Source organism: Antennarius striatus, chromosome 15 (genome assembly GCF_040054535.1).
Source record: "Antennarius striatus isolate MH-2024 chromosome 15, ASM4005453v1, whole genome shotgun sequence".
NCBI lineage: Eukaryota > Metazoa > Chordata > Actinopteri > Lophiiformes > Antennariidae > Antennarius > Antennarius striatus.
The window spans coordinates 14,219,155-14,237,494 of record NC_090790.1 but is presented as its reverse complement, the minus strand read 5'-3'; the positions used below and the strand labels follow the sequence as shown (position 1 = coordinate 14,237,494).

General features: G+C 41.1%; 3 protein-coding genes and 1 non-coding gene across 5 annotated transcripts; 2 read left to right on the top strand and 2 right to left on the bottom strand.

Moving 5' to 3' along the window:
* Positions 1-727: 727 nt before the first annotated feature.
* ufc1 (ubiquitin-fold modifier conjugating enzyme 1) lies at positions 728-1,534 on the top strand. Its single transcript, XM_068335130.1, has one exon. It carries the CDS (start codon positions 832-834, stop codon positions 1,336-1,338), a length of 507 nt encoding a protein of 168 aa, XP_068191231.1. The 5' UTR covers positions 728-831; the 3' UTR covers positions 1,339-1,534.
* An 882-nt stretch (positions 1,535-2,416) lies between these two features.
* Positions 2,417-2,487, top strand: trnag-gcc (transfer RNA glycine (anticodon GCC)). Its single transcript has one exon. It is a non-coding gene; the product is annotated as a tRNA-Gly (tRNA).
* Positions 2,488-8,638: 6,151 nt separating this feature from the next.
* Positions 8,639-11,871, bottom strand: LOC137608828 (uncharacterized). Its single transcript, XM_068335418.1, has 4 exons — positions 11,793-11,871; positions 11,531-11,606; positions 11,028-11,075; positions 8,639-10,617 (listed from the first exon to the last, which is right to left on the bottom strand). The coding sequence occupies exons 3-4, from the start codon at positions 11,033-11,035 to the stop codon at positions 8,937-8,939; spliced, it is 1,689 nt and encodes a 562-aa protein (XP_068191519.1). The 5' UTR covers positions 11,036-11,075; positions 11,531-11,606; positions 11,793-11,871; the 3' UTR covers positions 8,639-8,936.
* A 1,533-nt stretch (positions 11,872-13,404) lies between these two features.
* hsdl2 (hydroxysteroid dehydrogenase like 2) lies at positions 13,405-17,658 on the bottom strand. Of its 2 annotated transcripts, none has more exons than XM_068334723.1 (11): positions 17,547-17,658; positions 16,295-16,458; positions 15,589-15,721; positions 15,237-15,351; positions 14,883-14,986; positions 14,711-14,809; positions 14,437-14,631; positions 14,273-14,344; positions 14,046-14,195; positions 13,843-13,971; positions 13,405-13,768 (listed from the first exon to the last, which is right to left on the bottom strand). In XM_068334723.1, the coding sequence occupies exons 2-11, from the start codon at positions 16,367-16,369 to the stop codon at positions 13,653-13,655; spliced, it is 1,188 nt and encodes a 395-aa protein (XP_068190824.1). In that variant the 5' UTR covers positions 16,370-16,458; positions 17,547-17,658; the 3' UTR covers positions 13,405-13,652. The 2 variants fall into 2 exon arrangements, with proteins under 2 accessions (XP_068190824.1, XP_068190823.1); XM_068334722.1 differs by having other exon boundaries at positions 15,589-15,687.
* Between the last annotated feature and the right edge of the window lie 682 nt (positions 17,659-18,340).

Below are 18,340 nucleotides of genomic sequence, written 5' to 3'. Positions count from 1 at the left end.
GATACAACAAAAAGCACATTACTGGGGCGGCAAAGGGGATGAAATTTAGATGATGACGTTGACCTTGATAAAACTAGGACAAGGTCAAATTTAAACTTTTGTAAACTCAGGAACCGGATAAGATAGAAAGACGATGGAGAAGGCTAGTGTGCGTAAGACCAAAGTTAGTGCTTTGATGCACCTCTCCTTTGATTTACCCTGACTGATGAGAGTAGGTCAGGGTAAAATTTTAAATTCAGGGTCGTTGCGGGATGTCTCTGACTACCTTGATTCTAGTTTACATGTTATAGCAATCCTGTTGTTATGTTTAGTTATAATTTTACAGTTTATGTTTACAGGTATTTATGTTCACTGTTGTCTTTACGATGATAATGAACGAATAAATGACTGGCAAAGCTGTCCGTATCACGTTAACTCACAATCAATACAAAGTGGGAGGGGACGTTTCTCCCGGATGCTGTTGTTCAAGCAGAGGGGAGACCGTATTTACAGCGTGGTTAATGATCAGGTTGGTTCACTAATAAATGTACGGCTCTAAACTACTCGAATTGTTTTGTTCATTCACAATGCTGTAATATACAGTTATATTCAGTCATTCTTTCATCTTCTAACCACTTTGTCCGCTGTTGCAGGGAGCTGGAGCCTCTACAGTTACTGTATATGAAACGCTTGAATTGTGCGGGATTTTATTCTGAAAATCTTGTACAGGAAGTGTTTGTACTTCCTGCACGTAGCCAAACCGGATGTACACGTCAATACGTGTTCCGACAACTGAAGACAGAGCCGGTCCGTGGTTAATTCGTGACAACCGAAACTCTTCTGTGGGCACAAATGGCGGATGAGGCCACGCGCAGGGTCGTGTCACAGATCCCACTGCTGAAGACTCAGGCGGGGCCCCGAGACCGGAAGCTGTGGCCGCAGCGGCTGAAGGAGGAGTACCAGGCGCTGATCAAGTTTGTGGAGCAGAACAAGGCGGCCGACAACGACTGGTTCCGCCTCGAATCCAACCCGGACGGAACGCGCTGGACCGGAACGTGCTGGTTCATCCACGAGCTGCTGCGGTACGAGTACCTGCTGGAGTTTGACATCCCGGTGACGTACCCGAACACTGCGCCGGAAGTGGCGATCCCAGAGCTGGACGGAAAGACAGCGAAGATGTACCGGGGCGGCAAGATCTGCCTAACCGAACACTTCGCTCCGCTGTGGGGCCGCAACGTGCCGCATTTTGGCCTGGCGCACCTGATGGCCCTCGGACTCGGACCGTGGCTCGCCGTGGAGATCCCAGACCTCATCAGCAAAGGTGTCGTGGTGCATAAGGAGCGCAAGGCGACAGAATGACGTCACGGGACGAGATGCAAACATGACAGAGACTGAATACTGTCCAATAATGTAGACTGGGTTTATTGGGAGAAATGGGGGGGGAAAGAGTTTATTCCAGGTTAAGCGTTGACACCACGTGACTCACTGATGTATGTTTGTTTACGTGGACACAGGTTTGATTGGCGTCATAAAAAATAAAAAGTTTTAACTAGTAGGGTTTTTTTTGTGTTTCTGGTGCATCTGAATAAATAAAAACAGATTGTGATAAATATGTAAAGGTGGGGAAAGTCCTTTAAATGTTGTTGATGACCTACATCAGGGGTGTCAAACTCATTTTAACCAAGGGCCACATCAGCACAATGGATGTCCTCAAAGGGCCAGATGTAACTAATAAATGTAACTCAATGTAATGTAACAAATGTAACTACTCCTTAATGTCAAATAACCCTGATTTATTACTTATTCAAGTTACAAACATTACTGTTAATGTTTGTTGGTTTCTCTGTTATATTTGTCAGGTTATGAAACACACAAAACTTCATCAATCAAGGATCAAACTATCCAAGTGAATAAAGAAAAAACATCAAACACAAGCTAGGAAACTAACTTTGTTCAAAACATTTTTGTCAGAGTTAAAATGGGCTTAATTACTGCATTGTGGGAAATGTGGTTTTGGTCAAAGCACACTTTTGACCTATTTGTTTTTAGACACTCTGACCTTTTATGCTCTAGCGAAACACATAAAATGATATGGTGGGCCACATTTGGCCCCCAGGCCTTGAGTTTGACACATTTGACCTCGATCATCATCTGGAGCCAGGATCTTTCTAAAAGACTCTGCCACTAGAATATTTTATAGGTTTTATCTGCTAACTTCATTGATCATGTGCACAATGACTGGATGAATATAACATGATGACATTACCATAAAATCTGAATACACGACGGATGGTATTCTGGATCTGATGTTCCAAACTGTACACAGTAGAATCACATTAGAGATAAATAATATTTGTTAATTATTACATTGCAATGCAATACAGTGGAGCAACTCACAGTGCTGATCCAATCCCGTTGACTGACCAATATTAATGCAGCATTGGTGGTTCAGTGGTAGAATTCTCGCCTGCCACGCGGGAGGCCCGGGTTCGATTCCCGGCCAATGCAGCAACGTTTTAGGGTCTGTAGTTAAACCTCGTCTCCTGAAGAAAACCACCATTTTTTTCACAGAATAAGAAACTAATAATCACACCAATATGATCTTCATTCAACAAGCAGCTGGTTTGCATTTCCAATATTGTTTTGATACTAATTGTTTCTGATGTCTACCAAACACTAAACCAAAAGTTCGGCATTTTCATGAAGGAAAATTGTGTTTGATCTTCTCTGCTTCAAATGAATTCAGAGCTTTTCGTTCCTGTGTTTTTATCGTACCGATATTCACTGATCATGATTGGTAATTGATAACACGACTGACCTGGTCCTGAGGAATTCATGCTTATATAAGTAGGTAACTGGTACGGCAAAACAGCCGTCTGTGTTTTCATCGACGTACCAGAATAAGATGTAATGACGCATTCGCTACAGTAGGTGTCAGTAGCGCTCTCACGTCCATGTGTAACATGTCCTACTGTAAGTAATAGAGCGTGTGCAGGGAGTCTGTAGTCAAAATATGTTAAATGTTTTCTTCTTTCTAGGGGACTTCAACAGGAAACAATTAAGAAGCACTCGTTTATTCCATCATTTGTTGATTGAATAATCAGAAAATAAATTAATGGCTCACAGAAAAAAAAATTTAAAAGTGGCAAAACAGCAACAGAAATTCAATGTCTATATTGTGACGTCGCTTCTCACTTTAAAATCATGGACACACACACACACACACACACACACACACACACACACACACACACACACGCACGCACAGAGAGAGAAGAGAGAGATAGGCCTTTCTGTTTTGTCAGTCATGCAATAGGAATTCAGGTCGGACCTGAATCAGTGGAGCCAAAGAAGGAATCTTTGGATTTATGTGTGATTAATCATCATCATTGTCTTGTGTAAAGTCCATTCCCAAAGCCTCCTGATAACGTGTGACATATTAACCCAGGGCATTTCCAAGACTTTCTCATAAGAACAAGTGAAAGTATTACATGGATTATGACCTACATTATGTTTGCTCATCAAACTGCACTGTCCCGGTGAAACAGACTCTATGTAAGATAAAAAATGATTGGAAATCCAGGAAATCAACTCCTGAGAGGTCATTAACACCTCGAAATTAACAGGTCACATGACCCACTGACCCGTAACCATTGCTAGTGTCCCACAAATTAAAGAAGCGTCACAGCAGTGCTCTGAAAACAGTGGAGTCACATGACAACAACAAATCTTCAGGGTCCTCGTTGATCTCATCCTCAGATTAGAGGATCGTGACCTCTTGGACCTCAAGCCATCTCCTCACTCTGAAGACTTTTTCTGTGAGAAACAGCTTTGCAAAGGAAATTGTCCTGTTCAGAAGATTTTGCACTTTGACACGTCCACTGCTCAAGGAGTGGAGGTGTTGAGAAACGATGACGATTGAAGAGGAACAAAGGAGCAGCTGGATGGCAGAATCCTCTCACAAAGTATGGATTGATGACCCTCCAATGGGTCGCATTACCTGACAGGAAGTTGATTATAATCTGGGTCCATGAGATTTCTCTGATCTTTTTCTAATAAAAAAAATTAATCAAATGATTAAGAATTAAGTCTTGAAGTGTCTGGTGTTTGTCTCCATTACCCAGGAAACTATTGATCAGAAGATTTGTCAGATTTAAATATCTCCTATATTCAGTGGATGAAAATAAAGAGATTCAAAGCTTATAACTTTTGATTTAAAGTACATTTCAAACATATGTCCACCATAGTTTTCATAAATTACATCTATAGTATCTTAGGGGTGGTCTTTGTTTCCCAGAGGATATCTTCATCACTTCCTCTTCTTTTCTTTGCCACTTACTCTGAACTGACCCGCCATGTACCGCATTCCTCTCTGTGTTCCTTTATCCACTCCACTTCTAAGCTCTTTTAGTTTCTCGGCCTTCGCTGTCTCTCCTTTCTCTGTCATCTTCTCAATCAGGAAGGACAGGTGGGGGATGGTGGACATTGAGATGGCATTCAGGGCGATCCGTTCCAGTTTGATGACACTTTGGAAGGATTCCTCCAAAAACCTGTCTTTGTCTCTCTGAAGTTCGTTCATTTTCTTATTTAGACTTTCCAGAAGTTTTGTTTTCTCATCATGACCGGATTTACTCGAGTCATACTTTTCTTTGATGTCGTTTTTGGTCTTCTTAACTCTTCTTGTCTTGTTCACGTAGATGTTGGGTTTTTTCTCGTGAGCTGTTACGGGACATTTCTTGGTACAGACGGTGCAGCAGCCATCTTTCATGACCTCACACCATGAGGGATCATGGGCCATGGTGCATCCTGGGTAATGACAGTTCTCCTCACATTTAGTACAGTAGACTGCTGCTTTGTAAAAGAACAACCAGCGCCACCCTCCGCTGATGGGTTGTAATTCCGTGTAGGCCTCATCAACCTCCACAGTAAAGTTCTCATTTCTCTTCATCTCTTCTTTGTACAACTTCAGAGATTCTGTCGTCTGATGGATCTCTCTCTGTCTAAATTCAATGATTTCAACTCTCTTGTGCAGATTGTCGATGGAGGCAATCAGTCTGACCCGCTCGTTCAGGACATCCACAGTCTTCTTCAGCTTCTGAGGTGCAGTTCTTCCCAGAAACAACGACAGTTGCTGCATTCCTTCGGTCGTTCTGTCAAAAGAACTTTTAAGAATTTTTTTGTCTTCTGTCCTGTCATCACTCTGGCAATTATCAAACAGGAAGTGAACAGCCTGATTCCCATCTTTGGCACACCGAACTTTTGCCATTTCAAGGGCTGTGAGAACATCTTTGGGCATTCCTCCATTGGAGAACGTGACGAGGACAACAATGTTTTTCTCGATGTCTTTTCCAAACAGAGACACCACGGAATCAAACACGTACCTCAGTCTTTCATTCAGTCGGTTCACACTGGCCTTCAGCACCAGACCCACAACGTTAACCTCGTGGATTCCATCATCTAATCGGAACAATTCAAATAATTGCTGACTAATTATGAAATCATGTTCAATCCCTTCAGTGTCACCGAATCCAGGAGTATCAATGATGGTCAGAGAGTAGGGCAGAGTTTTGCCTTCGAAACCAAAGACCTGGTACACGATCACGTCTGATGTGCGACTATCTAAATGATTGGACTCTTCAGGCATGTTTTCCTTCATTATCTGAAACCAGACGTCATCCTCCCATGTCACCCCCATGGCGTAGTTGATGAAACTGTCGATCAGAGTTGATTTTCCTACTCCTGTCTCTCCTACCAGTAGGATAGTCTTGTTCACTTTCTTCTTCCCCTTACGTTTTTCCCCAATTATCAATTTTTTTAGACTTCCAACGTTCTCCTCCTTTGGTGTTAGCTTGTAAATGTTAGGAGATCCTGAATGTATTAGATTCTCAGGGGTGATGTCATATTGTGTCGAGATGTTTCTGTGGAAAAGCAGAAGGACACGGGTTGGAGCATGAAATAAAGTAAATAAAGCACACTACTTATTCTTTGAAAACATTCGGAGGTCACAATTTAGAAGAAAAAAATCGCCACTTTGTAAAACCTCAATCACAATTTTTTTTTTCAATCATACAAATCAAAGATTAATTTAGTTAAAGATTTTAAATCTTTAAATTCAGGACAAATAATAAAATAATAAAAAATAATAACCCTTCTTTTTATGACACAGCTACAAAGATTAAAATATTTTCCAGTCTATAATCACTCTCAGTAGGACATTTTCGGATCAGAGTTTGAAATTACAAACAGCTTCTGCAAATATTTCTACCCAGTGAATTATCACGGCTTCATGCTCAGATATCTGAAATTTAAATGTTGACGTGAAACATCTTATTGTGATTTCATATATTATGTTCAAACAATGACTTTTATGTTAGAGGGAATTATCTTTGACCCCAGAGGGTTTAGTTAATAGATTGATACAGACTGACTTGATAGTGTAGTTATAGCCACCTATTAATGTTTGGATATAAACAACCTACTGTATTGTAGAGACATTTACTCACGTTGCCATTGTAACAGCCTCACAGACAATATATGATGGTATAGAGATTCAGTTATCTGTGTGAGGAAAAACAAGTCAGCGTTTACCTTATCAGAACATATACTGTACAGTAATAAAAGTTTCAGTTCGGAACTCGCCATCTGCAGGGTCGACAGACTCAACCACCCCTTCATGACTGTCAACAACATTTTAAAATTTTCAACGACAGAGTCATGGATCAATCTGTTTCATCTGATTTTTTAAATGTGTAGAATAGCATCATGGTTAGCTTCTGGATAACAAACATAAAAATAAAAAATAACTGCGCTATTAAATGATAGTAAGAATTCAGCACATATGATGTGTGAACTGTAGAACCAATAAATTATGATCAGACAATAAACCACCAGCAAGCTCTTTGTGTGAGTTTTGATTTAGTCTTTTGATAAAAGCATTATTATGACTCTGACATGAAGCATTTGTACACTTTTTTATATTAGCAAAGATCTAAAAAGTGATGAATTAATGTCCATAAAACTGCCTTGCAGCTGGTGCTTATGCGCCTATAATACGATAAATGTGGGACTGGTTAATAGAGTAGGATGTATGTGGGATGCAAACTATTACAGTAGGATGTGTGTATTTGTTAGATGAAGACTCGAATGCTGCAACTCTATATTCAGGATACTCTGATGTTCTAAAACTATTTTTTCTTTTATTGTTTTCTGTGGGTGGGTGAGTGTGGGTGGGTGGGTTGTCTTACCTCCCTCAACTAGAGGGTCTTAGGAAAGAGGACGTCCTGCGTGGACAGATTATTCAGCCCCTGAGACAAATTAAATTCATTGATCGATCAATCGATTGATTGATTGATTGGTTGGTTGGTTGGTTGGTTGGTTGGTTGGTTGGTTGGTTGGTTGATTGATTGATTGATTCCATTGTACAATGCTGCATGACAAACTGGAAATCTGGGTAGCATTTTCAAAATGCAACTTTTCATTTTAGATTTAAGACATTTTTATGCTATTTGCATTTCACACAGCATCCTAATTCATGCTTTTTGATAAAAATAGATCCTAAGATTTAAATTCTGTTTCTGGTATATTTTTGTTTTTTAACCTCATTGATTAGAATAATTAGGATATTCCCTAAATTTTCATGATACAACAGTGTTTCTGCTTTAATTCAAACACACCTTATCTCACACAGATCGGGTGACTACCTTTGTGTTTCGCCTGTAAAAAATATTGTGTTGTTAGTTTGTGCAGCTCCTTCAGCATCTGCCTGTTTGTCATGCTGAAACCAACATCTTTCCAAAAGGAATAACTCCATCCAGAGATTCTGCATAATTAGACAAATCACTAGAAACACTTAGACATTCAATCCAATCCTTAATCTCCCAGAAGACACTGCAGTATCGTGTTGTGTCTCATAATAATCTGTGAAATCATTCTGTTCTTACCTGTTGTCGCTGCCCTGAAGGCTGAGACCAGTTTCTAAATGACGACTTGGTTCCTTCGTTGTTCACCACTGAACACTCACATTCACACCTGTCCAAAGGCGATTCAGTGGATCACGTGATTTCAGAGAAACGCATTAACCTTTTTTAACGGTAGGAGGAAACTTTTGCGAGATAAGACCTTAACAACCTTCTGAGCAATGGAGCATCTGCGGCTGGAACCAGTATGAGTAATGACAGAATAAACAGTGGACAGAGAGACCCAGAATGGGTGTGTTTTTATTTCTCCGATGAATTCCTCATCTGGGAATTCATCGGACCTCAGTTTGTGATGAATGATGATGGAGGATGTAAACCTTTACAATGTAATGATCCTTCACACTCCACTGGTTAGTCTATAGTGAATACTTCCTGGATTCATATTATGGAGAAGACAACAAAACTTAAATCATCTTTATATGAATACACCATAAAGAAGCTTTGTGGTAGACATCTAAATATCAAAGCGTTAAAACTACTATAGTTTTAACACTTACTTGTCAATTAGCTTGACAGTTAAATATTGCATTTATATGTGGGGGCTGGAGTGGTGGTGGTGGTGGCAGCATCGGCTCAAACTGATTTTATTAAGCAAAGACCTTATTTGTTATTCATGCACTTTATTCAGGAATAAGAGATAAGATATTACAACATAAATGCATCAACATGTTTCCAGCATCAGTTCTCACTGAGATACAGTATACACAGACATCTCAACCTATCATCAGTCATCAATCATTAATTGATAAGAAACTCCATATCAGAATCTACTGTATATTCTAGGTCACTGTTCATTAATGATTCATCCTGAAGTCAATCTGGATCTGACCTCCATTTGTGTCCGACTTAAAGAAACACAAGAATGTTGTTCATAAACTAATTACTGTATTTATACAAAGGTGGGTAGTTAGATCTAGTTCCTGATTACTTTCTCATTAGTTCCTGTTAACTACACATCATTTTTCCATCATTTGTGTTTAACTAGTCAAGGTTTTGTATCGTCGCCTGCTGACTGTCATGCAGTTCGCTAACTTCATCATCTTGGCTGAAGCTCTGTTGGTTGGCCAACCAGACGTACTGCAGTGCTGCTCTCATTCCTTTACTTTTATCTCCTCGATGTCTGATCTCCTCCAGTTTCTGGACCTTCTCTACGTCTCCTTTTTCCTTGAATGCCTCAATCAGGAAGTCCAGGTGGACTAAAGTGGTCAGCGATTCAGCATTCAGGGCTATCTGCTCCAGTGTGACGATGCGTTGGAACGATTCCTCTAACCAGTGGTTATTGTTTTTTTGAAGTTCTTCCATTGTCTTTTCATGATTTTGCAAAAGATTAGTAGTTTTCTGGAATTCAGATTGACTGTATTCATACATCTGTTTCATATCCATCAGGGTTTTGGGAACTAGTCTTCTCCGTTCAATGAAGATCCAGTTTCCTTTCTTGTGAGCTGATGTGGGACATTTGTTGGTGCAAACGGTGCAGCAGCCGTCTTTCATGACCTCGCAGCTCGAAGGCGTCTGAGCCACCGTGCATCCAGAATAGTGACAGTTCTCTTCGCAGACAGTACAGCGGGTGACTCCGTCATAGAAGAACAAATTCCAAACCATCCTCAGGAATGACCACCACCTCCTCTCACGTACGAAAGGTTCCTCAACTTTATAGGTTTCATCCACTTCTATGACAAAATTCTCATTGTTTTTCATCTCTTCTTCATGTGTCTTTTGAGCTCTTTGAGTCTGTCGGATTACCTCCTGTTGTTGCTCGACCAACCTGGACCACTCCTTCAAGTTCCGGATGGAAGCAGCCAGTCCGATTCGCTCATTCAGGACTTCCATGGTTGCCTCCATCATCTGAGGTTCACTTTTTTCCACAAAGTCCATGAACTGACTGATTCCTTTCATTGTTAGGTCCCATGCCGCTTTCAAAACCACCTTGTCTTCTAGAGTTCTCTCAATGTTCTGGCAGTTATCAAACAGGAAGTGGACAGGCTGGTTCTTGTCATTTCGGCCACACCTGACGTTGGCCCCTTCGAGGGTTTTTAGAGCATTTACAGGCGTTCTTCCATCTGAGTATGTGATGAGGGCAACTACGTTCTTCTCCATATCATTTCCAAACAGAGACGCCACCGAGTCAAAAATGTACCACAGTCGGTCATTCAGTCGGTTCTCGCTCGCTTTCAGCACCAGACCCACAGTGTTAAGCTCACGAATCCCATCAGCTGATCGGAACAAGTCCAATAATGTATCTCTAATGATGTCATCATGTTCAATCCCTCTGGTATCTCCATACCCAGGAGTATCAATGATGGTCAGGGAGTAGGGCAGAGTTTTTCCTTCAAACCCAAAGATCTGATACAAAACCACCCCTGATTCCTGGCTCTCTGATTGGCCCATCACCTCATCATCTACCATCTGGAACCAGAAGTCGTCCTCCCACTTCACTTCCATGGCGTAGTTGACCAGAGCATTGACCAGAGCAGATTTTCCTGTTTTGGTTTCACCCAAAAGCAAGATCGTCTTATTTGTCTTGTTTGGATCTTTCTCACCAAGAGTCAATCGTTTGAAAGAACCAATAGTTTCTTTCCTTGGCGTCAGCTGACAGACAGCTGGGGACTCTGATTGGATTATAACTTTGTCAGTGATGTAGTCATATTTTGTCGAGGTGTTCCTGTAGAAAAATAAAGAAATTCATTTAACCACAAAATAATAATAAAGTAATTAAAAACTCACCAACATCCTGCTACAATCACACTTGTGCCTAAGTGGGCATTTTTGTCCATTCATTTATAGTAGTAGATTTTGTGTATTGGGGAAAATGTTCTGGGCATTAGGGCAGGAAACCATGTTCCAAGTTATTAGACTTTCTAATTCTTGTATCATAGTTTCAAACCTGTTTTCTAACTGTGTGTTAGTGTTAGCTAGTGCATCGCTGTAAATCAATCATTACTCTGAAAAGTAGGACTACAGTATTCTACATAACAGTAAATGCTTTCATCACTATGATCTGACACTTTTTCAGGTCTCATGATGTAATAACGTCACGATTACAGTCACGTCATTAAAAACTGAAACACTCACGTTGTCATGGTAACGTCTTCACAAGTGTCTTAGGACGGAGCAGCTGATCTGGGTGGAAGGAAAAAAAACATTACAGTGTTATTTTGCTTCTTCATGAGAAGAGGTGTCAGAAAAATCCTTTTTTGACCCTTTTTCTTACTGTATTTAATCTTCACATTGGATGAACCACCAAACAAGCATCTAAAAATTAACTTGCCACTCATTCACATCCCTATGACGTACAGACTTTCATTCGATCACCTCAAGAGGTACAAACTCTACACCATGACCATCAGAATTGAAGACAACATCACACAAATCCAGTGACACTGCCGCTGGTCATGCTGTGCTCCCACAATTAAGTTTTAACTAATCACTTCATACTTGATTAAAGTGCATCAAAGAACAGAAATTGCCCTCATTTGTCATAAGTACTGCACAAAGCTGATCATAACAATAATTATGCATCATTTTACCAGACTCCATTTATTTAGATACTACCTCACAAACACTCAGCGACTCACTTGTGTCTCTGTTGAAACGGTAAATGATTATGCAGCTCCTTTAGAATCTGTGGATCTGTCCTGCTGCAGCTGTTGTCTGAAAGTAAACCCAGTTGAACCATTAAAGAAGAAAAGAGATAGAAACACAATAATGGTCCTTTAATCTGGATGAAGAGTCATCGTAAAACTCTCTATCACAACGTCATTACAGGAACACTTCTACATTTAATACTCAATCTTGTAGAAGACCTGATGTGTATCGAGAACTTTTACCATTTCCTACCTGTCGTTGTCCTTGAGGATGGAACCAGTTTCTGAGCGACAGCTTGTTTCTTTCTGGTTCACCACTGAACGCTTTTTCCTCACACCTGTCCAAAGGGACCTCAGTGGATCATGTGATTTCAGAGAAACGCAGCGACCTGTTTTTATGGAGGGAGGAAACTTGAGATAAGACTTAAACAACCTTGTGAAAGATGGAGGTTCTGCAGCTGTAAACAGACTGAATAATGATAGATTAAATGTTCTTTGTGTAGAGCGTCCTGCTGAGAGGTGTGTCTGGTTCTCTTTTGTCCGATTGACTCTTGATTCTCAGCAAACTGACGTACTCGCACATAACACACACACAAGCATACACACAGATACACGCACACAGACACACACATACGCACTTTTTTTTTTCACAGTGGTTGATATTTCTTGTCAGTAAATATCTACAACAACCGTAAGTCACTCCACAAGTGGTCCCCAAGTTGGATTCAAGGAAATAATACATACAGTGTGTGTGTGTGTGTGTGTGTGTGTGAGTGTGTGTATATACATGTGTTGCTGTTATGGACAAATCTGTTCCATTTCACATAGCAGGAAAAAAGGGTTTTTAGTCCTTTTAGCTGTTTGACAGCCTCAGCTTTGCTGCTCATCCTGACATCAATTAAAGGGAAAAAACAGATTCTCCAGTGGTATAAAATTTATTACCTTGACGCCTTGTTACAACAAAGAAATACAAATTTCAATACTTTTTGTGTAGTTTATGCAAGTACTGTATAACATAAAATCTGTGAGTGTTATGAGTAAGAAAACCTTTTCACACGGGTCAGATGAGGGCTTATCTACAAATGAAGCTCTCTACATTAACAACTGGTTCACATCCTCTCCCAAATTCAGGGGAAATTCATCCTCCCTTCTGGACACTTTATTTTTGATTTTTTGCCATTTCATTGACCCCACCTGCTCCTTACCCACTGGACTGTTTCTGACCCTGATTTCATCTGTGGGCATTTCAAGTATAGTATGCACAAACTAGTTCATTGTTAGTTCTGAAGCAGTGCTGATGTGTCTCTATACTTCAAACCAAAATGTTAAAATAACCAGCGTAATCATCTGAGCACAAGGCAGTTGGTTGTAACTCCAGTTCATTATTTTCACTGACAATCAGGGGATGGAGCTTCTGCACTTCTTCTGACAGAGGACAAGGGGGAAGGTAGGAAAAGGATGACACATGTGAGCACTCGTAGTTTGTTTCATTAAAAATGATTTCATCCGTCTATCAATTTCTGTCACTGCTATTTTTCTGTGCAGGATCGCTGGTTCATGTTAACATGGCAGAAGGATGGCCTCGTGAGATCGCAGGTTAACTTTTACCTGGAGCATTTAGAGGAAAACGGACAGCAGTGGGGTTTTTTCTACCACTTCAATGTTCATATTTTTGACTTTATCAATAAAAATATTGTTCCACATGTTCAGCAGCTCTTTTGATGCTGATGCTGCTGTGCTCAGTTACTAACACTGATATCTTAATGGAATAAAATAACCATGAATGAACCTAAATGATTACTGCTGTTAATTCCTGGTGCTGGTAAAATTAACAAGATTCACAAATAATTAGACATACGTTAACATACTTTCTATTTGTTTATTGGTTCAGCCCCTTACAAAATAAAAATATTCTCAGTCTACCTCAGTTTAGATGGACATTTAACTGGAAGCTTGCCCCCAACCTCAAGTAAACATAGACACCAGAGTCACAATCCAGCCACTTTCTGTTCAGTTGTTAGTGCCTGAACCCAAATCATGAAGGCAACCAATCAGAGGCAGAGCACGGTGGGCAACAGGTGGACCCTGGAATGACCTGAGGTGACATCCAGTGTTACAGTTTTGCTTTATTCATTCGTCCCATCAGTTTCTCCAGCTTGATGGCAAGCGTCATGTCGCCTTTAATCCGCAGCTTTCCTGACATGAAGGCCAAAGTCGGCTTCAGCTTCCCTGAAACGCAGACACCGCTGTTACCATGGAGATTGCTGTGTCACTTAATGTCTGTTACCGTAGCGGCAGCTCACCTGCAAACATCTTGCTGAAGTCGCTGGAGTCCATAGACATAATGACATCAGCTTTGCTTTCCGGCTGGCCTTGTCCCGCCAGGCCAGAACCGCTCTTCAGGTCCAGAAACCAAACGCCTGCGTGTTCACCTGATTGAACACAACAGGTGTGAAAGACATGCCCACAGGATCTCCTTAAGCGATTGTAAATCTCCTTTCATTACCTGATAGGTCAAACTGAAAAACACCCTGCGTTGATTTGACAATGTCTTCGTTGATGACGGCTCTGATGGCGTCAAACGTGAATTCTATCGGTCCGCCGGAAGAAGGAGCAGCCGATGATGATGGTGGTGGTTTGAAGGCTGGAGTTGCCCCTAGCAACACGGAGACAAGAACCCAGGTGACACTTGGGAACTGCGACAGCAGTTTGAGTATTGAGAGTAGTATTTACCATGTTCCTCCATCTTTTTGACCAGTGACTCCGGTGCATCATCTAAGAAGAAGTCTGGAAGCAGGGGGTGGCCTGTTGACCAATCACAGAGCAAAACATGTACCACATGACTGGTTGTTCGTGACAAAACCAGGTTAGTGCCATCTCAGTTAGTATGCTCTTACCTGGGTGGACGGCGTACGGATCAAAGTCTTTGATTCCTTCCTGTTTCAGAACGTCTTCGTCCAGCAGGAACTGCCCTGTGGCGTCTTTCGATTGGCACAGGATGGCATAGGCGGCGTCCGCCATGATGTCAACGGTACGACACTGTTTCCCGATGCCCTCGCCACCCAGCATGTCCATCGCTGCCGTCTGGATTGCTATGGCAACAACAGAAAGTTAGGAGTAGCATTGGAGTCATGGAGTGTCATGTTAGCATGCTAATAATGAGCCACTAACCGGTTCTAGGCCAGAGAGCGTTGATGGCAATTTGACCTCTGAACTCTTCGGCCATTCCCAGGACACACATGGACATGCCGTACTTCGCCATTGTGTATGCTGACAACAAAAGGATTGGTTATGACAACGCAGGAGCATGATGGGAAGGAGGCTGGTCAGTTTCTATGGTTACCTGTGTGGTTCTTGAACCAGATGGGGTTGAGGTTGAGTGGAGGAGAGATGTTCAGGATGTGAGGGCTTCGACTCTTCAGCAGGTGAGGGACAACCAGCTTTGACCTATCAGACAACAGGAAGCCTGTCAGCTGATTTTAATGAAACTTATGACTTCATAATTTAGAACAATAAACCATCACTGTGTTGTAAAACAGCTCATCAGCTGAAGAGCTGATGGTTTACTGGAGGATGAAGATGAGTTTCTGTCCTGTTCCTAGTGTGTTTCATGGGACATGAACACTTGAAAATGTTTGTTCTGTCCAGTCTGAGTCAATGTGTGTGGCGTGTTTGGCAGTGTGTATGGGTTCCGTACGTCAGGTACGTTCCTCTCAGATTAATTCCCAGCATCAGGTCGACTTTCTTCATGGGTGTCTCCAGAGTTCCTGTCAGATTGATGGCACTCGCGTTGTTCACCAGAATGTCGATTCCTGAAAAAAACAGAATCATGTGACCATCAAGACAAAAAAGTTCGCAACCCACACCCCCACCACCTGAGCCCTTAGAGAACTGATTTCTACAATGCAAGTTATTGATTACTAAAACCAGAGAATCGACATTTTTGTACCAAGTGATGAATGAATGATGAATTTCATTGGTTATAAAATCATTTCTCAGTTGATTATATTTTTTTGTGATTCTCTACAATGTTTCTCCAGATGTTTTACCTCCAAACTTGTTGACAGCTTTCTGAACGGCATCTTCAATTTGCTGCTCATCACGAATGTCGACGACGCAGGCCAACGCTTTACCCCCTGCCGCCTCCACTGAAACACAACGTGAAGATTGTCTGATGCACATCTGTGATTAGGGATAGTTAACAATTTTATTTATTACTAAAATGACTATTTTGATGGAATACAGAGGGTCAGACAATATGCAAACTATAAAATAAGCCATGAAACAGTAAATCACTGATGGGTTTTGCCACATCTCACTACTGAATAAAAGCTAATAACAAAATGACATAACAAATTAATTTAGGAAAATAACCACAAAAATTAAGATAATGTTAAGACATTTGAATTAACGCTAGCGGTTTAACTGCTGAGCAAGAAGGATTCATAATCAATAGATATCTTCTAAGTGAGGAACACGTTTTATTCTCAAATATTATTAATGATTAGGAATGAGTTGAGTCCTGAAGAATTCATCTTTTTGGCTGAAAAATGACAAACTCAGACTTTTTCCAATGGCTTTTACCTGGTGGACATGAGGTCAGGTTCAAACTGTCCTCAGGCGGGTTCAGTAAGTTCAACCTGACATTATCATAAACTTTAAAAAATGACGAACTTTTCTGAACCACATGCCACAATAAATTAATCCAATTTTTTGTTCCTGCATATTAGCCTGTTTGGGCTGTTAGCTGCTCACCCTCCTCTGCTGCGGTGTAGATGGTTCCTGGTAGTTTAGGGTGAGGTACACTGGTTTTGGCGGCGATGACAACATTGGCCCCGTCTTTGGCTGCTTTCAGAGCGATGGCTTTACCGATCCCTCGACTCGCTCCAGTGATGAACAGCGTGTAGCCGGCGAGCTTTCTGAAACACAGAGAACATAACTATTGATGACATGGTAACACACACAGGCTCTCATATAGACTGAGAGCGTAAGTTAGCATGCTGACAATGACATAGTACCACGCTAGCTACTAACATATGCCCCCAGTCTGTGTGCTAAGCTAGGGTAACAATGTATGTGATCCAAATGGACACACACACACACACACACACACACACACACACACACACACACACACACACACACACACACACACACACACACACACACACACACACACACACACTACCAGTAAGGAGTACCAACACAGACCAGAAGATAAATAATCACTCCATGTTTACCCAAATACGTTTAAAGATAAACAAGTAAAAGTACCAGTACTAGCAGCTTACTGGTGAAAACACATTTACTACCAAGTAACAGCCACACAAAACAGTAGTAACAAACCACTGACATACCAGTAAACAACCAGTGACAAACTGGGAACATACAAGTGACAAACAAACAAACCAGAAGCAAAGCAATGGAAAGCCAGAACAAACCGGTGACAAACCTAAACCAGAAACAACTAGGAACAAATCAATGGAAGACCATTAACTAGAGATGCCTCATCAATCACTTTAGTGATGAAATAAATTATATGTCATTGGTTTGTTATTGGCAGAGATGGAATTATTCCTCGAATAATTTGAGTACCTTGATTTTAAATTTCCCCCTGAGAAATTATTGGTATTATTATTGTAATATTATTTATGATGTTACTGTAGAAGTCATTCTAACTACCACTAACTACAGTCTTTCTATTGCATTAGCTGTTACTGAACATGTCGGTGGTCCTCCTTATCTCTCTCATTCAGCCCAACCTGTCAAACCAGAGGGTCGTGGATCTACTCAAGGTTCCTGTCTATTAAAGTCATTTTTTGTCCACCACTGATCGTGGATCTCTTTATAATATAGACGCAGTCTGAACCTCATTGACTGAATGATGGTAACGACAAGGGACTCTTTGAGATCATCACATACATAACTAGTAGACAAATTATTGAACAACACGTTCAACAATAATCTGTGGCTGGTGTTGACATTCAGCTCCTGCGATTCGACTCACCCTGTGTTCTGCAACATAATAGGTTCCGTTGGTGAAACAAGTCGGTCAGATATTTAACGCTGGAGAAATGTTGTCTTCGTCACCTCTCACCCACTTCTCCTCCTTCTTCCCCTCTTACTTATGAATGTAGGCTGACACGCTATCTGAAGTTAGACAGTGCCCCCTATTGGAGAGGAGGACGTAACGTCGGTTATTAATCTCTCCATATGTGTACTCCAACACATCTTTAACAAGGCAGTCAGAGACTGCAACATCCCGCGACTTACCCTGACATACTTTCAGGGAAAGTAGTATGGAGAAGGCCAGTGTGAGTAAGACCATAGATCAAAGCTAGTGTTTTGATCAATGATAGTACGTCAGAGCACTAACTTTGATCTTTGACCTATGCAAGTAGGTCAGGGTAAAATTTTGAATTCGGGGTGTCGCGGGATTTTGTAGTCTGTGACTGCATTGGTTCTAATTTTATTTGTACATTTAAGCATGGCATGGGAATTTTTGTAATGAAGGAAATCACAAGGAACTGTTTGGAGATTTTATTTTACTTTGCTGCAGCAGTAAATGAGTGATACGAATCAATGTGTAGTTGGGTTGTGTGACTCAGTGAATCGTAATTCAGAGAGTGCTCCCTTTTATACAAGATAGGAAAAAAGCAAGCATATTTTATCAGATACATATGGTGGGAAAAGCACAGGAGGAAGCTACCCATGAGGTCTGGCCTTGAAGACTGTTTCTGGGCAATTTGGGTGAGATAAAAGCATACAAAGAAGATGGTATTCTTCTGTGGAGACAGCAAC

Excerpts from the sequence above, each read along its gene's own strand:
- ufc1 (XM_068335130.1), top strand. The coding sequence starts at position 832 with ATGGCGGATGAGGCCACGCGCAGGGTCGTGTCACAGATCCCACTGCTG.
- hsdl2 (XM_068334722.1), bottom strand. Across the intron at positions 14,810-14,882 it reads CTGGTTCAAGAACCACACAG|CATACACAATGGCGAAGTAC; the intron begins GTAACCATAGAA and ends TTTTGTTGTCAG. Across the intron at positions 14,196-14,272 it reads CAAAAAGATGGAGGAACATG|GGGCAACTCCAGCCTTCAAA; the intron begins GTAAATACTACT and ends CCGTGTTGCTAG.